Genomic DNA, 21,216 nt, shown 5'->3' with positions numbered 1-21,216 from the left:
TCAGGTAGAAGCTATTAAAAGAACGCCAGTTATTGATGACGCGCGGTAGATTTCAACACAAAAGCAAGCTGTTTATTGGCAGATGAACTCTTTGTCCAACAGAGTCGCGAGATACGAGCAAAGCGATAACGGAAAGGCACTGTCGACGTGTCGGAGCATTTCATTCAACGCTGAGCTCTAAGAGGAAACCGGGCGGAATGCCTGCTGGAAGTGAGCAGTACACGTTCGTCGGGTTCTCTGCCGAGCTTGACTGGAGGCCTTTCCAGTTCACCAGGCCGATTCCACGAGTGAGAGTATGTAGTGCATGTGGACTCGTGCGCAGAAGGACGGCGATTCTTCCCTGCCCGCACGTCCTGTGCGAGAAGTGTTACGAGCAATGCGAGCAGAACGGTGGGCGGATCTGTCCTCTGGATGGCCTGGTGAGCCCGGAGGAAGACATCGAATGGAAATTCTTTCCCGCCGAAGAGCTCCTTAGGAGAGAGGTAAGCGAGCAGTATCGTACCGGTACTCACCTACGGGGCAGAAACGAGGACGCTAACGAGAAGGGTTCAGATTAAGCTAAGGACAACGCAGCGAGCTATGAAAAGGAAAATGATATGTGCAATTTTAAGAGAGCGCTAGCGGGTAGTGTGGGTGAGGGAACAAACGCTGGTTAATGACATCCTAGTCGAAATCAAGAGAAAGAAATCGGCTTGGGCAGGGCATATAATGCGAAGACAAGATGACCGCTGGTAAAGGAGTGGATTCAAAAAAAGGCAAGCGTAGCAGAGGGCGGCAGAAATTTAGGTGAGCAGGTGAGGTTAAAACGTTTGCGGGGATACGGTGGCCACAGATGGCAAAGGACAGGGTTAATTGGAGAGACATGGAAGAGGCCTTTGCCCTTCAGTGGGCGTGGTCAGGCTGATGATGGGGATGATAAAGCGGGCAGTGCAAAAAATATGGGCTCCAGAAAGCTGATTTGAGGAAAGACAGTGAGCACTAATTTCTTCTTAACACGGGCGAGAACAGTTCATCAAGAAGTACTTTGGCTAGTTGGTACATAGCTAAGGTTGATGCATTGATTATGCATCAAGGAACTGCTATGGTTGATTCTGAAGACGGCGCAGAAGGGACAAGGAAGGGAAAGCACAAGAAAACAACGAGACAGGCACCTTTTCATGTGCCTTCCTTGTCCTTGTAAGTTCTGCGCCGTCTTCAGAATCAACCGTAGCAGCTCATTCATCAACAATAGGAAAATGCTGTTAAGATAATGAGAGAAGTGGTGTGTGGCGAATGACAGACTCAAAATATTTTCACTCCTACAGTCTTGTGAATTAAGCGATCTGTATATCTCTAATTGGGCGGTTCTGTGCTCCATGAGCTCAGTAGAATTGTGGCTCGCTTTAAAAACCTTGCTACCATGTGCTAGCGAATGTAAAACATTGCGAGGTCTTGCCATGGCAGAAAATAGAATGCAGCCCGTGCACTATTGGTACCCACAAAGGTGTCGCATGTTTTCGGCCCTTCACACTAAAAGAAATGCGGCTTGAAAAAAATTCTTTGCTTAAACTTTTTTCTCTGTTGCTAATTATGCTGGAAGCCCATTGAGTGTATTTTCTCCGCATTTACGCAACAAACATCAATTCTCATACAATCTAAAGTAGTCCTTTTATTCGGAAATTCAAAGAACCATTCTTCTAATGTACACTGCGAACCGGCAAAGATAACCATTTCGTGGTGTAGATGCCTCAGACCATGAATGTCAAGCACTACACATCCCGTTCTCCTCAGAACGTGAATGCTGTGAGTAAGGTACTACTTAGAAGCAAAGGAAACCTAGTGCTCATATCTTCATAGTGCTGTGGCACCACAAGGACAAGTACGCAGACGGAGTGACGACAACACAAGTGCTCACTAACAAATGACAAAATTATTAAATGCACAGAAAAAGAGTGCGCAGTCCAGAACAAGGTTACAAAATCACCAGGTCGTATTATCGTGAGTTTAACGCTCTTTCAAGATAATAAACCTCAGCGTCAAGTAACAGCAATGACGGCGAACTCACGCATTCCTCAGCCGACTTCCTGATACAGAACGCCTCCATCCTCTCCCGGGAATTCTTATCTTTGTTTTGCTGAGAACGCGCGTTTCTTTGAACAATGGGGCACACGTGTGACTTTTGACATGCTTGGTAAAGTGCGTCCCCGAACCTCTTTCAAGCGACCTGCCATGTTCCTGGAGGCGTACATTCAGATAGCGTCCCGAATGCCCCGTGTAATGTATACCGGATGTCAGGGAAATGGTATAGATTACTTCGCAAGCACAGTCCACAAACGGATTGAAGTGCTTCACACCACAAGCCTTTCTTCTCTTCCGCTGTGCATCACACCTCTCAAAAGCAGCACACATCCGCCCTACCTTACTCTTAACCGAAAATACCATGTACACCTCATAACAGTGAGCCACCTTCTTAAAGGTGCACTGAAGAGGAATCTAAACTCTCTTTTTGCCGCGGGAACTCAACCTGCACGTTCCGAGCATTCTTAGAAACTTCGATTTATTGCCATGTGTGGCTGATTTTCTTAATTAAATCGAATTAACGTCCGGCTCCCGCCTTTTTTTTTAATTCTCCCTCGTACGGTGGGCGCAGTCGACCAACGCGTGGAGTGCCTTTCAGCCAGTCCCGCGGCGGCTTGCCGCTCTGCCATCAGCGGAGTAATACGTAGTAGTCCGTAGAAGCAAATAGTCAGCGCGTATTTTTATTTCTGCGGGCTTATTTTGCGGCTATATTATCTGCGAATGAAACTATTTATTCACGGCAACCTAAAAAACAAAATAAAGCGAAAGCAAAGCCTCCACGGAGCTGGCTGCAAAACACTCCACGCGTTGGTCGACTCCGCCCACCGTACGAGGGAGAATTAAAAAAAAAGGCGGGAGCCGGAAGTTAATTCGATTTAATTATGCAAATCAGCCACACAGGGCAATAAACCACAGTTTCTAAGAATGCTCAGAACGTGTAGATCGAGTTCCCGCGGCAAAAAGACGAGTTCAGATTCCTCTTCAGTGCACCTTTAAGGCTGTGAGACACTCCGTGGATGTAAGGGATGGAGGCGAGCTTTTTCCTTCCCTGTGCGCTCTCTTTATGTGACCTGGTCCCCATTGTAGTTTGCTTCTGTACCATGAAGATCCGTTGCGACACCGAAGCCAGCACAAAGGCTGGGAACCCCGCGTTTTTTAGTCTGGCCACCTGATCGGCGAACTCATTGTTCATCCGATTTAAAGAGGACTTTGTGAAAGCCGAATTCAAAGCATTCAACGCAATGCCATTTTGAATCAACATCGAATTACCAGAAGTAAAATTCAACAAGGGTTTCTTTGACCTTGGTGAAAACGACCAGCACACACGGTTGCCCTCGAAAAGCGAGGAAAGATCCAAAAACTGAATGCGTCCGTTTTCGGGAGCTTAACACGTAAATTTTAGGCCACGTCCTCTTTCTTTGAACACCTTCAAAATATCGATCCTTGTCCGGGTAGGGTCCGGGCATTCTACAAAAACTACAAAATCATCAACATAACAGAAAACAGGATTCCTCTACGACCAAAAAGTACACCGTTGAGACTTTCCTTCTTACAAACAAGAAGCTAATCACAAAAAAAAATTATTATAAGCTTTCGAATTTTGATACCTGGCTCATTTAATAAAATCAAACATTAAAAACCTGGTTCTTTATACTGTTTTGTCTGGCTATCGGAGTAATACTGGACGCCGCAGACCGTGATCCACTGTTAACAGCTGCTGTTTTCTTTTTTTTAAGTTGTATCCTGCTATAGGTGAGTACAACCGGTACTCACCTATGGGGCAGAAACGTGGAGCCTAACAAGGGTTCAGCTTAACATAAGGAAAACGCAGGGAGCTATGGAAAGAAAAATGATAAGTGTAACGTTGAGAGATCAGAAGCGAGCGGAGTGGGTGAGGGAACAAACAAACGCGGGTTATTGACATCCTAGTCGAAATCAAGAGGAAGAAGTGGGCTTGGGCAGGGCATGTAATGCGAAGGCAAGATAACCGAGTGGATTGCAAGAGAAGGCAAGCGTAGCAGGGGGAGGCAGAAAGTTGCGTGGCCGGATGAGATTAAGAAGTTTGCGGAGATACGGTGGCCGTAGATGACAAAGGACAGGGTTAATGGAGAGACATGGGAGAGGTCTTCGCTCTGCAGTGAATGTGGTCAGGCTGATGATGATGGTGCTAGTCGCATAGTCTCGGCGCCGCGCTCGTGAAAGTTTCCTGTTAGTCGCATGTACGACCAATGCCTGGCAGAAGCTCAGGTCCAGGCTGCTGCGTGCAAACTAGCTGTCCGTGGAGGTAAACGTGAGGAAGGAGCCGCAGCATGGCTGCTGTAGCTGCATAACGACGAAATCATTTCAATGCATTGGCATTCAGACAAATTAATTCCATCGGAGATCAATTCGCAAATTCTGTTCGTAATCACCCCCTCATGCCAGCTGGCACTGATTTGGCGCATTACCGTTTGTATAATCACCCTTATGGTTTTATCGCCGGAAATTTTGAAAATGAAAACCGGAAAGCAAATATTTATTTATTTTTATTTATTTATTCATACTGTTAACCCTCTGCATGAGGGTCATTACAGGGAGGGAAACATATACAGACACAAGTGCAATTCTCTTCGCTAAAAAAAGAAACACTCAAATGCATAGAATTACAGATTTGCACAGCAATCTTGCAGGAACGCGTTCACACCTTTCACAAATTTGTCTACATCTGTTTGGTCCACAACGTCACTTGGTAGTTGATTCCAAATTTCTACAGCATCGGGAAAAAAGGAGTAGCGATAGACATCAGTACGTGTAATAATAGGTTGTAATACCTTACTGTGATTTTTCCGAGGGCAACGCTTCAGGGGAGGTGTAACATAGTGATGTTTATTAACTTTGACTTTATCATTCATTATCAGAAAAAAGTTTCAATTTCTGCTTTGTTCTTCTTACTTCTAGTGTTTCTAACTGACACTCTTTTAGCATTGCTGTGACTGAATCAGTGCGGCGGTATTTAGAGCATATAAAACGTGCTGACATCCTTTGCAATCTTTCCAGTTTCCGTTTTAAACCCTTTTGATGAGGACTCCACACTGCACTTGCGTACTCTATGATTGGCCGCACGAACGTCTTGTACGCAGTCAATTTAATTTCTCTAGTCGCATTCGGCAACTTCCTCCTCAGGAAACAGACCTTCTGGTAGGCTTTTAAATAGACATTTTCAATATGGGTGCGCCAGTCAAGATTATTTGTTAATGTCACTCCCAAGCACTTGAGACACTTTACTTGATCTAAGGAATTTTCACCGATATTGTATCGAAACATCATAACATTCTGCTTCCATGTAATTAGATTTTTTGTAGTTTATTTCCATACCCCATTTCAGGCACCACGAGTTTAACGACTGAAGACACCTATTTATGTTCATTTGATCTGCCGGGGAAGCCACAGGAGAGTAAATTAAACAATCATCGGCAAAAAGTTTCATTCTGACAGGCGATTCGACGATAGCAGAAATATCATTTATATACAATAAAAACAAAAGCGGACCTAAAACGGAGCCCTGTGGCACCGCCGACAGAACTTCACGCCTATTCGATACTGCACTTTCTATTTTGACGACTTGACAGCGGTTACTTAGATAGGCCTGAATCCATAGTACTATATTTTCAGCGATTCCTAATCTGCGTAGTTTAAGAAGAAGCTTATGATGCGGAACTTTATCGAAAGCCTTCGAGAAGTCTACACAGACCACATCTACCTGCTGACGTTCATCTATAGCCTTGCAAAAGTCGTTCACTGTTTCAATTAACTGCGTCACTGTCGAAAGGCCGGTCCGAAAACCATGCTGAAATGGACACATTAGGTCATTTATTTCCAAAAAATGAAAGATGTGTTTAACTATTATGTGTTCAAAAACCTTGCAACATACGGAAGTGAGTGAAACTGGCCTGTAGTTTTTTTACAAGAAGTCGATTACCGCCTTTAAATACCGGAACTACTATTGCGCTGCGCCAGTCACGAGGTAAAGAATGATCCCGCAATGACTTTTCAAATAGAATTTGCAAATAATATGATAACCACTCAGCATACCGTTTAAGAAAATCCGTCGGTATTTCATCGGGACCGCTCGATTTCTTCGGGTCCAGAGACAGCAGCTGTTGACAGATGCCCTCCCTATTGATGCGAATCTCGTGCATTGAGTATGGCAACGTGTAAATTGTTGTATGATCACTCTCAATGTCATTGTCATCCCTACTAAAGACCGACTAGAAGAAATCATTAAACAGATTTGAAATATCGTTTTTATCAGTCACCTCATCGTCCCCATCCATTACCTGTGTGATTGCGTTCTTTTTCGCTGAAAAATATCGCCAGAACTTTTGTGGTGAGCTTGTGAGAAAATTAGTCAGTGTTGTATGGAAGAAAGTTTTTTTTAGAATCTAATAACACTGTTTTGAGCTTCTTTTTGATGTTTGAAAGTTCTGTCGCTCTATTTTTTTTGCTTTCGTAGCCTTTTTACCTTGCGCTTTAACTGAATGATATCTCTAGTGATCCAAGGATTGAGCTGCTTCGATTTCTTTGAGCGAGTGGGAACAAACCTATCAATGCAATATTTTAGTGTGCCCTTAAAACGTTGCAACAATTCCTCGACACTTTCATGGTGTGATGCAGTTGCAAACCGATTCAAGTTTTCTTCTAAGACGTCTAAGATAGACGTATCGTCTGCCCGGCTGTAATCTTTGACGTAATAATAATTCAGACGAATAATATACTATTCTCTATGCAACACTTTCATTAAATTCAGAAAATTATTTTCTTCTGCTTTATTTTTTATTTTACTAGCTACTTCGGTTAAGCTGTTAACTCTTAAAAAGAACGCACTTGCTATTTGCAGGTTAGATGCTGGAATGAAGAAAGCGGCTGCACTGCAGTCATGGCTGCTTCGAAGATCTTTCAACATTTCCAACGCGATTGCGGACACCACTCTACTCTCTGCCCCAAGTGCTCGGCCTCGGTTCTTTGCGACAACGTCTGCGCACACCTGAGATCGGACTGCGCGACTCCCACAATTCCTCCTGCATCCGAGCACGGAGCACAGGCTGGACGCCGTGACGAGGAACTCGTCTCGGCAACTTTGAGACGAGTGGTAGAAGAGCAAGCCGGTGACATGAAGGCAATTCTGGAGCAGCTGCTCAGTGAGAGCAACGCACAAGGTGACAGACTGAACGATATCTCGCACGGTCTAAACACTTTCAAAGAAACAATGGCGCAAGAACTTTCCCAAGCAACACAACTTGGATACCGCATGTTGACAGAAAGCTTTGGCGAAGTAACCAGGTCTAATCGGCAGATTCAAGGTTCCTTGGTAGCGCGTAGTGAGGCAGTGAGCAATCTCTCAAGTAGGATAGGAGCCTTAGAAGAAGGGATCAAAGCTGAGCTTTTGAATGCGCCGAGACAAAGCGATGGCAACTTTGCGAGGGTCGTGGCTGCCATCGATGCAGCTAAAGGTGATGTCAATGCAAACAGTGAGAAAATATTGGAGCATGTTATCAGTGTGGGACGAAGAGTAGAACTGCAAGTGGCGCACTGCGAGTTTTTCGTGAAAGGTATCAGATCACTTCAAGAACAAGCGATGAAGCAGGGCTGGACCGGGTACGAAAGCAAGCAGGTGTACCTACGCGGCTACTGCATATCCCCTGGTGTGTTTCTCTCAAATGAGGGCGACGCTGTTATGCTGCACGTGCGGCTGCAACTGCACAAGGGTGACATGGACGATCTTCTTGAATGGCCGTTGGAACACACGATAAGGCTTAGTGTGGTCCATCCAGAAGGAGGCGCAAAGCGTCGTCTTGAATTCACACCGTGGCGTTCATGCAAACACACAGAGAGACCCATTGGGTCATCTACGAAGCCTTTTTATTTTCCAGATCACTCTATTAGTCTTAACGACGTCAGCCGTGACGGCTACGTCTGTGAAAACTGTCTTCGGGTGCAGCTAGAGCTGCTGCTGTGAGTCCGACTTGCGCAATCTGCTCAAGATGACTTTCTGGTCGCGAAACGGCCATGAAGGCCACTGAGGCTTTTGTTCAACCTTAGGAGCCTATCTCTACGTCTTTTCAGTGTACCTCGACCATTTCTTTCGTGAAGTTTGTTCTTTGCATTTTTGGTGATGTACAATGTTATGAAATACATTTTTTACTTCGATATGCATGTCTTATAACCAGGTCTGTGAATGGGAAAGTAAAATTTTCAGAAGCACAATTCCTTGTACAATGAAGTGTTCAATTGTGTTAAATTTCGAGAGAAGTTTTTAGAAGGCAGCCCTTTCCTACGACATACCCAACACGCACGACTGAGGGCCGGCTCATGTATGGGCCACTCCCCGCAACTTGGCAGCCAAGAATTTCCAAAATAAATCTCCAAAAAACAACTTCGTCTCACGTGTGCAAAAGTCACCTTGCGTGGCCCACTCTAAAGTGAGTTCCCAAACGATGTCAGCCGCCGGTTGCTCTTTTTATCTTGCATCATGTAGCGCTGTGCAGCTGCGTGCCATTTAAGTAAATTCAGTTGCCTGTACTCGGAACTGATGGCAACAGCCCACCAGGAAAGGATACCGAATGGCCGGCTGAGACAAGCATACCAGCAGTTGGCCTACTCTTGGAATGTGAATTCAAGGCGTACGTTGTTCGCGGATGTTGTTAATGGTTCTAAGTTGCAGGAATTTCTCTTTCAATGAAAGGAACAGGAGATGACTTCATTTATCGGGATGGCGCTCAGCCGTGCCGGAGATGAGGAGATAGTACTGTACTGAGATCTGCAACGAGCTGCCATATATAGATCGTCGAACTGCATGCATGAGACAGTAAGTAGAGTTCGCGGAATGTACTTGTAAAATTTGAATATGCTTCTAATATATATATATATATACTTCTAATATATATATATATATATATATATATATATATATATATATATATATATATATATATATATCAAAAATTATTTCTTGGCAGCTGATTGATTAATATAAAATAAAGTCACCAGAAATTGAAAAACATAACAAGATTTAATTCTTGTTTAATTAATTTCACTTGTTTAATTTAATTTCACTTGTTTCGAATACTGTAATACACTCGAAAAAGGCTGGTCCTCCAGCCGAAACGTCGTGAATTAAATCTTATTATGTTTTTCAATTTCTGGTGGCTTTACCTTATATATATATATATATATATATATATATATATATATATATATATATATATATATATATATATATATATATATATATATATATATAGGTTGCGAAAGCGTGAAGTACTAGACTGCTTATAAGAATATATAGCGAAGTATACGCTTCGTTAAAGGAAACATATTTATTAAACTCGACGTTTCGATCGGAAGACCGATCTTCTTCAGGAGTGATTTTACATTGTGAATGCATCCCCTTTTATAGGGGCGGGCACAGGACAGGTAAGTGGGAAACACAAAGCACATAGCAGAAAAATACGCATAAAAAATTATTAGAGGCAGTGCGACGCACACACACATACACCAAAAAAAAAGAGTGCGAGGAACAGGTACTCAGTCAGAAAATACAACATCCAGATGCGGCCTCTGCTTTGTTAAGCACCACAGGCTTGGTGGTGGTAGTGGTTTATTTAAAAAATAAAAAGTGAAGCAAAAGAGTGTTGCCGGCGGCGGCAATTGCTATCTAATATCTTAAGCACCCGAGCTGCAGCCGGCGGAAACGAAAGGGAAAGGAAGAGGATAGTGAGTAGAAGTATAGAGGGGAGCGACAGCGAGAAAGGACAGAGGAGAGCTTTGTACACTATTTACAAAATACAAAAGTAATCAAGTTCGCGCCGCTCGCACGCTAATGTCCAAGCATTGTCCGAAAATAAGTGCGCGCGAGCGGCCACTGCGCACAATCACTTACACAAGAAGTAAACTGTATGTACATAGCCGCGCTCACGTAGCGTCCTGTCTCGGATTAATCGCGCGCGCGGCACACTGCACTAGCCGCCGGGGTGGGGCGCCCGGCCGCGTATACCGTCCGAGGTAGCACCCACGGAGCGTTCGTGTCACGCGTGCACTACCTGGCGTAGAGCAAGCGGGGAGTCAAGTCCACCTGCTCGATGAACGCACAGAGGCTCACCATTGTTCTGTCACGGGTGCGCGCACTGCCGCGCGGCCACAGGAGCGCTTCGAGACTGTCCGGGATGATTCCCAGCGCCCTGTAGGCCGCGAGCATCTCGCGACGCGGCACTGCAGAAGCGGTACAGCGAAGGAGCATGTGCTCCAATATCTCCACTGCGCCGCATTCAGCGCACGCGTCGCTCGACGAAAGTCCGTGGCGCACCCGTCTTTCCCCGGGCCACACGCAGCCGACGCGCACTCGGATGATCATCGCCCGCTGGAGGCGCGACAGTAAGTGCGCGCCGACGAGAGAAATGCGCTCTCCTCGCGCGATGCGAGGGTCCGGGTGTTGCTGACGGAGGTGGTCGTAGATCACCGCACGCACGTCTTCCAGGGCGAGCGGCTCGTCGCTGGGAGGAAGCTGATGTGCGGCGGTGGCGAGCTCGTCGGCTTGCTCGTTGCCGCGGATGCCGCAGTGACCGGGCACCCACTGCACGCGAATACTGCATCTGCGCTCCGCGAGGCGCTCAATGCGCTCGCGTAACGTGCACAGCAACGGGGTGCCACGGGCGGGAGTCTGCAGGCGGCTGAGGGCGGCACGGGAATCACACAGCAGAGCACACCTGGGTGGCGGCGGAGTAAGGGTGAGCACCAGGTCCAAGCCCAGGCGAAGACCCAGTAGCTCCGCCGTGGTCGAAGAGCCCAGGTAAGCCACTCTTTGCTGGCGGTGCAGCTGCAGGGCGGGGATGGGGGCCGCTGCGGCGAGCGAGCAGTTTTCGCTCACCACGGAGCCGTCAGTGAACACAAGCAGATGGTCGCGCAGTTGCTCGTAGATGACGGCTCCGGCTAGCTGCTGCACTGCACATAGTGGTGTGCTGCGTTTTCCCGCGATGCCGACGATCTCTCGCTGTACCTCCGTCGTGAGGGGCCAGGGGGAGCAGAGGCCGTAGGGGGGCGTGGCGCGCGTCAGCTGGTCATACTCCTGCAGTGCCGCGCCCATTCTTGAGCGCGGGTAGTGACGAAGGCGCTGCAGGAGTTCCGCGCCGTCTGGTGCGCGGTGAAGGCGGTCAATGTTGTGCAGCGAGCGCTGCGTGGCCTGTAGCTGCAGCGGCCACGCGCCCGCCTCGGCCAGTGTCGCCTCGCATTGCGAGTTTCCGGGTAGACCGAGGCAGGTCCGCAGCGCTTTGCGATGCTGCACCTCCAGTGCCTTCCATGATGGTTTGCGCACCGTGACGAGGGGCAGCGCGTAGAGTATCGCCCCTAAGGCTGCGGCGTTGTAGAGGCGCAGCGCAGCCTGCTGAGAAATCCCCTGGCCCCGGGCGGTGAGCTTGTGCACAGCGGCTGTAGTCCTCTTCATCTGCTGGCAGGCCCTGGTCGCCGCGGGGCGGAAGGAGAGGCGCTGGTCGATTTCCAGGCCGAGGTACCGCACGGAGCTCTTCCACGGCAGCGGCGTCCCAGCCAACGTCAGCGGCGCCAGGCGGGCGCATCTGCGAGCTGCGCAGGCCATGGCTGCAGTCTTCTCCGCGCAAAGCGCCAGGCCGAGGCCCCGCAACCGGTCGCCGATAGCGTCAAGGGACCCCTGGAGGCAGTCTCTCACGCGGGAAGCCTCGCCCGGAGGTCCCAAGCACCACAGAGCGATGTCGTCCGCGTATATGGAGATGTACACGCGGTGCCGGTTGCCTGTGGGCAGACAGCCCGGCACCGCCGACATCGCCACATTGAAGAGGAACGGGGACAACACCGACCCCTGCGGCACGCCTAGATCCACCGGGCGGGGCTGAGAGAGAGCCGCTCCCACGCGCACGCGAATAGTGCGCGCGTTGAGGAACCCCTGCACATAACGCAACAGACGACCGGCCACGCCCGCCTCTTCCAGCCTCGCGAGAATTACCGCACGGTGGACGTTGTCAAACGCACTCGACACGTCGAGCAGCAAGAGCAGTGCTACCTGCCGCGCCGCCACGGCGTGCTCGAGTGCTGAGACAACGTCCGCGATTGAATCTGCCGCGCAGCGCATCCCGCGAAACCCTGTCTGACGCTCGTCGAACAAGTCTGCCTCCGCGGCCCGCGCATGCAGGCGTCGGAGCGCCATATGCTCCATCAGCTTGCATGCCGCCGACGTTAGCGCCACTGGCCGGTATCCGCTGAGCTCCGTGGGTGGGCGGCCTGGCTTCGGTATCGGGCAGACGACCGCTGTGCGCCACTCCTCAGGTAGCACCCCGCGTTCCCACACCAGGTTGAGCTGCCGCAGGAGGACTTGACGTTGTTCCGCTTCCAGGTTGCGCAGCATCTGGTACGTAACCCCGTCTGGCCCGGGCGATGAGCGGCGGGTGCAGTGGTGCAGCGCGTCGTTCAGTTCCGCCGCTGTGAAGAGCGCGTTGCACGGGCCGTCATCCGGGGCGGGGGAAGAGTACCTGGCATCAAAACTGGGGCCCGATGTCGTCACTGCACTGCTCGCGGGACGCTGTGGCGCAAATCGGTCAGCGAACTGCTCAGCCAGCTGTTGGTTTGTTTGGCCGCTCGAGATGGCGAGAGCGGCCAGGGGCTGAGGGTTCGCCTGAGGTGTAGTGATGCGCCGCAGGGTGGTGAAGAGCCGCCGCGAGCTGCGATCCTTCTCCATCGTGTTGCAGAGAGAAGCCCACTGCCGTCGATAAAGCTTGTTGGAGTGACGCCTTGCCGCTGCGTCCAGCCGATTGTAGACCGTCCAGTCTTCTGGCTTGTCCGTCCGTCGCGCCCTGCGCTCCGCCTTGTCCCTTTTGTCGCGCAGATCGAGCAGCTTATTGTCGGGTGTTGGCTGACCTGCCCGCACCTCTGCGCGACGCGTGGCTGCGAGGGCGCTCCGGACAAGACTGGTGAAGTAATCGGCGCCGGACGCAGCGGCGGCGTTCACCTCTTGGCGGAAGCGGCCCCAATTCACGATTGCGTACGTACGCATGGGGCGCGCCTCTTTAGCAGTGGGCTCTATGGTGATGGAGAAGTGATCCGAGCCCCAGAGTGATGGTGCACGACGCCAGGTCGCCTCGATGCCGCTGGACGCGAACGCAACGTCGATGCAGGAGCCTGACGATCCACGCCGTCGGAAGGTGGGCTGGCCAGTGTTGAGAGGAGTGAGTCCCAGCTGCGTTGCTGTGTCATGCAGGTCGTCGCCGCGCCGGTCGTTGCGCGCACTGCCCCACGCACAATGATGGGCGTTGAAGTCTCCAACTATGAGCTGGCGCGGGGCACAACACGACGATACTGCACGAAAACACAGCGCGTTCCACGCCACAGCTGGGCGCACATAAACACTGGCCACTGATGTGTCAACACCCCCGACGCGCACTGTCACTGCCACGCAATCCTGAACGTCACTCGTCGCCGCCGCCGTGCCGACGAGCGCGTGCTGGACGTCGCGTCGCACATAAATGGAGGCCCGCGATTTCCCGGGTCGATGGGCTGGGTCGCCGCAGGGGATCGATGCACATGACTCCTCCTCACACTTCGTTGGTGAATGGTAACCGATGTAGCCGGGCAGCCGCCTTTGGGGCTCCCCATCCCGCAGCCGGACATAAGTTTCCTGCAGCGCCATCACCTCTGGTTGTTCGGATGTTATGCGTGAGCGGAGCTCAGCGTATCGCGCTGCAAGGGAGCGGACGTTCCATTGCAGGACTGTGGGAATGCGGGGTACTGCCCGGCGACTAGCCATGTTGTTGGCTGTTTAGTGCAGGAGGGCCTGTCGCTTCCTCACAGATGCGGCGACCCTCGGAGCCCTCTGGCAGGAGCACGCTTAGTGCTCGCAGCGCGGCCTGCAGGCGCTCGATTAAGGCGTCGCGTGCGTCCAGAGGGGAGCCACCGGAGGTAGTCGGTGCGGGCCTCACTGGTGCGGTGCGGGAACCGGCCTGCTGCTTGGGATGCTGCCTCCGCTGCTTCTGAGGCCGGACCTGCTGAGAAGGCTGCTGCTGCTGCTTGCTGTGGCCCGCAACCTGCGCATAGCTGCGCTTGCTTGGTTGCTGCTGTGCAGCCTGCGGAGCCGTTTCTTCGCGTACAACCGCGCGCACGGCCCATCGTGAGAGAGGCACCTCTGACGAAGCCAAAATCGTGGCGACATGCCTCTCTCGTTGCCAGTGGGGGCATGAAGGGTCCGTGGCAGGGTGTCGACCGCCGCAATTTGAGCAGCGCGATTTTCCGCTTGTGCACGCTCCAGTGTCGTGTGGCGCACCGCAGCGGGCACAGCGGGCAGCAGCTCTGCAGGCCTCGGTTGCATGGCCCAGGCTGGAACAGCGGGAACACTGCAGTGGGCGCGGGCGGCAGGGCCGGACAGCGAGGCGCCGCCTGTAAATGAACACATGCGGCGGCGGGATCGGCGCCGCAAATCGGAGAAGCAGCGTGCTTCCCGACAGCGACGCCGACGTCACTGCCACCGCCGACTCCACTGCGGCAAGCAGCTGGTCCGCTGAGCGGCGCGCGTCCACGCCGAACACGAGCCCACTGGACTGGTTGCGAGGAGCTGGCTCCCTGGCGCACACAGCCAGGCCACGGATGACAGTCGTGGCCAGAAGCGAGCCGAAGGTAGCTGCGCAGCCGGTGTCCACCGCCACGACGTTCCGCCGCGTGTTAACGCGAACCGCCAGCACGCCAGGGCACGGGCCCAGCTCCTCAGCAATCTCCCAGCCCTGTTCCCTGCTTATGGCCACGCCGCGTTCCGCTGGCCGGAACAGGACTGTCCAGTGGAGCTCCTCATGGACCGCCACAGCAGCAGCAGCTCTCTGCAGGGCAGCCTTACGCCTTCGCTGTGCTCGGGTTGAAGCCTGGCGCCAGGGGATCAGGCTGGCGGTCTCCAGTGAGCATGAGGATGCCAGGGGGGCGTGGCGTTCGTTGCTGTCAGGCACGCTGGCAGCGTGCGCCGCGCTCCGTCTGAGAGCCGCAGCTGCGGCCTCTGGGTCACGTGCTGGGTTTGCTGGCTTCTGCGCCGCGTCAGCCGATGTCGTCACCGGCAGCTGGTCCCTCAGGGTGGGGGCTTGCGTTCCGGCGAGAGCAGGGGGAAAGCAGCCAGCACTGGCAGACACGCCATTGTCGGCTGTCACCTCCCTGGCTCTTTGTCCTGTGGTCGCTCCCTCAGGATGCGGAGGGGGAGGTGAGACAGGTGCAGTTAGCTGCAGCGCTTCGCGCTTAGCAGCAGATTCCTCGCCCCCGCTGCCTTTGTTCCCCTCCCCCTCTTCAGAGTGGGTGGAACGGCGCCGCTTGCGATGGGTGCTTTGATCCATGGCGTCGTCCCCCTCCGGCTCTTCTACAGCTGCTTCCACCGCTTCTGGAATGTAGCCGCCGCCGAGTGGTGGCTGCAGGACCGGGCTGGCAATGGCGGCTCCCACGTGTTGGTCCGCGCGCGCCGCCATCGCAGCAGCACGTGGCGGAAGGGCCAAGGTGCGTAGCGTTGCCTTCGCCGTCTCCGGAGTCAGGGCAGCGCGCTGTGTTGCGCGTTGCACGCACTCTATCCATCTCTCTAGCAGCGGAGATGAATCGATAGACCGGTCGCGGCGTGCGCTCTGCGAACGAGGTCCGTCCGGCACAGTCCTAGGCTTGCGCATTCCGCGGCCGCGGGCCTCCTGGTGGGGCTCCATGGCCGGGGGGCCACGGGAGGTCGTTATCCTAGGTCCAGGTCCGTTGCCTGCGGGTCGTACGTGCAGGCGATGCGGGCGCAACCCGGTTGCTGCACGGCGTAGCAGGATTGATGACGTCGTCGCGAAGTAAGCCTGTTGGCAGGCTATCGAAACGCGTTATTCCCTCGGCGACTGCACACCACAGCACCACAGGCTTGCTTATTGACAGTCGTGTCCAGTTGGGAGGTGCTCGACAGGTGCGTGGCCGTGCAAACACTTTCGTAGAAAAATGCGAAAACTTGTTCCTTCTCCTGGCCGCGAGAGCAAAAAAATAAAATAAAATATGACCCTCCAACAGAGGGAGCAGACAACAAAAAAAAAGGAAAATGAACAGAGCAAGGAAGAAACCTCGAAAAAAAAGTGAAATAGGTAAAAGAAAACCTTTAAAGTAGCGCTTTTTCTTCGCACCCAGCTATAGTGCACCCACCCCTGGTTGAGGGGAAGTATTGGAAGGAATGTAAAAAAAAAGAAAAAAAATATAAGAAAAAAAATGTGAGCTTACATAGTAAAATTAAAAAGGAAAAAATAAAAAAAAATAAAAAAAGAAATTGTGCGGCATTCGCGTGACCACAAGGTGAGCACACCCGGGGGGGAAACGGCAGAGGTGTGGCACAGGTGTGGCATGCAGAAAGGGGTATGACCTCAGACGACTTAGTCAATGTTGCTTTGTTTAATTTAGTAGGCCCAAATAAAAGCAGGCCACAATTTTTTTAAATATAGCCTATAAGGTAAATAAAAAATAAAAAGCGGCAAGGCAATAATGTTGTCAAGTAAAGTGGTTGACTAAATTCTAATTGCAAATTCTCAATTCTTAGGGCGGCACTTAGCCAAACACAGGTAGAGGCGAAAATCTCTCGTCGCAGCTGCTCGCCTGTAACAGAAAACAAAGCAGAAAACAGGCTGCTTCTCATCATCTGCCACTGCGCTTTGAGGCACACCGGAGCTCTGAACAGCGCAGCCATGCTGATCGCGTATTCAAGCTAGGAATGGAAGACCCTGCACGTAGACGTCGAACGCGAGCCCTAAAACGCCCTCTTGCCCTGCGTCGTATTCGACTACAACACATCTGTGCATCTGTGCACCAGGCACAGGCGTGATACGGATGTGGGTTGACTTGAAGCTAATTTCTCGGCTCCCAAGCAATCAAATCGCACGCACAAATGACATTATTTTTCTTTTATTTCGTGCCTCCAGCACTATAGCTCGCTGCTATGGTATGTTTCCTGTCTGCTACCATAGAATGCCGGTCTTCTCATCGTGTGCACAGAAACTAAGACATCCAGAATTCGAGTAGCCTACGCTCTACTTTACTCTTAATTCACTTTTTCCTGGCCAGAAATTTTCGTCAGCTGTGTTTCGACTTCGATTTATTGATCAATTCGCTCTGGAACAACCATGAGCTTGCCGGCCCGGTTAGCTCAGTTGGTAGAGAGACTCCTCAGGTGAAGTGGTGGTACCTGGTTCGAACCCTGGACCAGGACGAATTTTTCTTCAACTACGAAGTTTCTGAGACAGCCGTATGGCTGTCTTGGGTGTAGGCAAGTAATTACTCACTTATTACAAATCTACTCCACATTGGGGGATTTTCCTAAACATTTGACCTACTGTATAAGTATTTGGAGTTGCGCGCAGGTCTGTCGAGTTGCCGCAGAAAGCATCCAAGTTATGCGTCAAAACCAAACTTCGAGTTTGCAAGAGAAGCTGTCCGGCGCAACTCGGATGGGGATGTCACTGAACGATTACCTTAGCTAATTATACCCCGTATCTTACCGTAGACAGCGCTGATTTATGTAATTATTCCGAGCGAAACACTCGGAAAGCCTGTTTCGCTCTGCGGCTTTGCCACATAACTTGCATGTTTTCTGCGGCAGCTCGGCAGACCTACGCTCAACTCTAGGTGTACTTATACAGTAACTCTAAGGAAGTATGAGTGTGGCATAGCTTATGTAAACCGGATGAGCGTGCCCATCTCCGATGGCGACTGGCAGACGGCATAAACTGCACCTATGGTCATGCGCTTCGCTGTTCGCATTTCAATTGACGCTGATAATGCATTCTAAAACGGGTCCTGAACGTTGATAGCCGCAATCTCTGGACCGATCTCGATAAGCTGCACGCTTATTTGGCGCAGTATTTTTCCGGTCACATTCTTTGTCGTTCGCTACTCGTTGGGTCGACTCTTCCTCACAGTTCTTGAAACAATGCCGTAAAAACCGGAAAAGAAAAAAAAACGCCCTCGTCACTCTTCCTTTCGGTATCTATGGCTTTTTTTTTTCAGCGAAGTTCCTAGTACAACCGAAGTCAAAAATCGACCCTAGCCGGTCCTTAAGAAGCGTTACTGTGAGTAGCACTTATAATGCACGCGCTGGCGCAGATGATAACAAGAGATTGCGCTTAGGAGTGAAGGTAGACAGTTACCCTTTTTTTTTTTCTGTAACAAATGGCGCCGGCTTTTCTTATCTGTAAGTGAGTGTCGCTAGAAGGAAAGGCACTGCGCTATAGCATAATGCGCACTTCTTTTCCCGGACAAAGCAATTCCGACAAGCAAGAAGCACACGCAGAATACCACAGTGACTGCATCCTTGATGACGGTGTGTGTTAAGAAACATAAGCGGTGAACTTTGTCGCTGCAGCACGGCTGTTAGAGCAGCCTTCAGTGAACTAACAGAACGCGATCAACGATGCCTCCGAGAAGTACGCAATACACGCTGGTTGGATACTCAGCGGAGCTCGACTGGAGGCCCCTGGTCTTCGCGAAACCTCTTCAAGAGTACAGGGTATGCGGCGTTTGCGGACTAGTGCGCAGGAGGACAGCACTGTTACCCTGCGTGCATGTGTTGTGCGAGGCTTGCTACGAGCAGAGTACTCAGGACGGCTCACGTACTACCTGTCCCCGTGACGGACGCCGGTTCGAGGAACAGGACGTCGACTGGAAGGACTTCCCGCTTGAGGAGCTGCTCAACACAGAGGTGAGCAATGCCCGGAGGAAAGAGGAAGGCAGCTGCTTCATTTCCCTTACCGTCACCTGCTTGCAGCACAAAAGCAAAGTAAGCCGCTAAGGACATTTCATCATCTTTTACGAAAACTAAAGAACTACAGACTGCAGGCAAAAAAAAATTTAGCATTGAGCGAAATATGTGCGTCCCACAAATTTGTGAAATGTGCGTGTATTCTGGTGTGGTTTGATTTATGGGGCTTAACGTCCCAAGTCGACTGAGGCTATGAGAGACGCCGTAGTGAAGGGCTCCGCAAATTTCGACCACCTGGGGTTCTTTAACGCGCACTGACATCGCACAGCACACGGGCCTCTAGAATTTCGCCTCCATCGAAATTTAATCGCCGCGGCCGGGATCAAACCCGCGTCTTTTGGGTCAGTAGCCGAGCACCATAACCACTGAGCCACCGCGGAGAGGCACGTGTATTTTGTCAATTAGGATGATATTGAGCCTCTAATAGGAGTCATTTTTTGAGTTTCGGTCTGTTTTATTGCGTCGTTCTAAACAAATTCACTAGAGCCAAAAACAGCTGGCAACGTAGCGAGTTTGACATTTCGTTTACATGTTGCAGAAGCGGCCCTCTTTTTTTTTTGGGTACAGTAGTTTTTTCCCAAACGCGTCCTCCACCCACGCAAGAAGAATGAAAGTATCATTTAATGTAAAACGTTTTTTGCTTACTCCACTCCTACCGATTTGTGCTATTAACAACGCATACCGTTTGAATGTAAATGGATTTATATTTCCAGTGAGTGAAAACTCCTTTTTCTACCCTAAGGGGGAGGATTACAGTGATCGCGCAAACATTGTTAAAAATGGGAAACATCCCTACAGAATTCCAGCAACTGCGCCCGTATGTAAAAACTTCGCCGGCCATACTGATTTACTGCTTTGATGCCCTACGTTATTCCGATGGGCAGATACCGCCGATAGTGCTCTGAGGTAGTGCTTTCGAGATACGCGATTAACGAAGATACACTCCCTTTCCATTCGCCCCGATTGGTCTGCATCAAACGGTTGCGTGCAGTAACTTCACACGCGCGAGCCAAAGAGAAGCTTTCGTGTGCATTCGCTTCATTTTCTAACGGTAGTTCCGCCATCTGTCGTCAAATATGGCAGTTCTGTCTTCGTTTCCTTTCTCTGATTCCTCGACTATCATTTTCTGATAACCAGTCACCATCGACAGCTGGAATGTTTACTTCTAAACAGATTGACGTAAAATCATCCGCATTGCGTGAGGATGCTAACCAAGAAGGAAACCGAGATTTTGAATTTTGTTTTAACTGCAACCTATTGCACACCGAAAAAGAAAAAGCTTTAGTTGCGTTCGTGCAATGTGACCTCCCCGCTGAGCGTATCGTCTTGCTTTTGTAGTTGTTTTGTTTTAGACTCCTTCCGAATTTACGTTTCTCGATATTGTCGGAACGTGCAGGCGGCGAAGTTTCGGTTTTGTGCACAAGAAGACCATTCGATTTTTTCGCGATAAAGAGCTTTAGCAAATTGTTTGTTCGTCGATTCAAAATTTGACATCGCCTTTTCAATACCTCCGAACTTTTCATTACCACTAACCACCGAACTATCATAATAAAAAATGAACTTTAGTTAATTAGCTGCATAATTAGTATGGCTTGTACAGAAAGTGTCGTCCGTATTGTGTTAGAAATTTTAGAAGGTGTTCACTGAGACATTGAGTATATATCTAGTCATGCTTACAGGTGGAAAGGCGAAACAATAACTTCGCCCTTTTCCGTAACAAAAGTCGCTGAAGTGCTGCTGAAGTCAGCGCTTAAGCACTACCAAAAAACGGCAACCAGCAACTTCTGTGGCCTCCGAGAGAGCTCCTCCAAGCTTACTGCTTGAGCTGCCCGTAGACACTACGGAGGGGCACGGAAATATCATCCAGCTGCCCAGAATTCCTCTAAAAGCCTTGCATAGCTTGCCAGAAAACATCTTTCCCTGTGGACGAAAACATTTACTCACCCGAACTGCGAAAAAACATTGGAGATCACTGCGGCCCCCGGATTGGAGAACTGTGTGAGCATGACGTCAGACTTTATGACGTCACGCCAAGAGGTCGACGTAACACTTCCGCACTTTCACGTCAACTGACAATCGTGACCAGAAGTCGAGACCTTCAAACCGGAAGTCGATCACTTATCAATACCTTATCGATACCACAATTAATTGTCTTACGTAATTAACTTTCATCAATTGCCCATGTGAGTTTTCAAACTTCGCGCCACGCTTCGTTTTCGAATTTTTCTCGGTGCTCCGCCCACACTTCCAGCGCTTTCAAATTTGGCGCCACTTTTGCTCCAGCTCCACCCACTTTGTGGATGCAGCTGATTGATCCACCTCAACCACCCCCCCGCCCCCCGGTTTCCCGCACAAGATTTTTTGATGCTCTATCC

At 50.6% G+C, this 21,216-nt stretch overlaps 1 protein-coding gene across 1 annotated transcript; it reads left to right on the top strand.

Moving 5' to 3' along the window:
- LOC149329413 (uncharacterized) lies at nt 1-8,053 on the top strand. Its single transcript, XM_089559241.1, has 3 exons — nt 1-482; nt 6,935-7,253; nt 7,647-8,053. Exons 1-3 carry the CDS (start codon nt 198-200, stop codon nt 8,051-8,053), a joined length of 1,011 nt encoding a protein of 336 aa, XP_089415367.1. The 5' UTR covers nt 1-197.
- Nucleotides 8,054-21,216: the final 13,163 nt, after the last annotated feature.

The sequence above is a fragment of the Amblyomma mixtum genome, chromosome 9 (assembly GCF_055824585.1).
Source record: "Amblyomma mixtum isolate Tamu chromosome 9, ASM5582458v1, whole genome shotgun sequence".
Classification (NCBI taxonomy): Eukaryota; Metazoa; Arthropoda; class Arachnida; order Ixodida; family Ixodidae; genus Amblyomma; species Amblyomma mixtum.
The sequence above is the reverse complement of the archived record's forward strand: the minus strand, read 5'-3'. Positions and strand labels throughout refer to the sequence as shown.

What these genes read in the sequence shown, in the direction of transcription:
- LOC149329413 (XM_089559241.1), top strand. Translation starts at nt 198, where the DNA reads ATGCCTGCTGGAAGTGAGCAGTACACGTTCGTCGGGTTCTCTGCCGAG. An exon ending in AAGAGCTCCTTAGGAGAGAG is followed by an intron (nt 483 to 6,934) that starts GTAAGCGAGCAG and finishes TGCTATTTGCAG; the next exon opens with GTTAGATGCTGGAATGAAGA. An exon ending in CAGTGAGAGCAACGCACAAG is followed by an intron (nt 7,254 to 7,646) that starts GTGACAGACTGA and finishes TTTTCGTGAAAG; the next exon opens with GTATCAGATCACTTCAAGAA.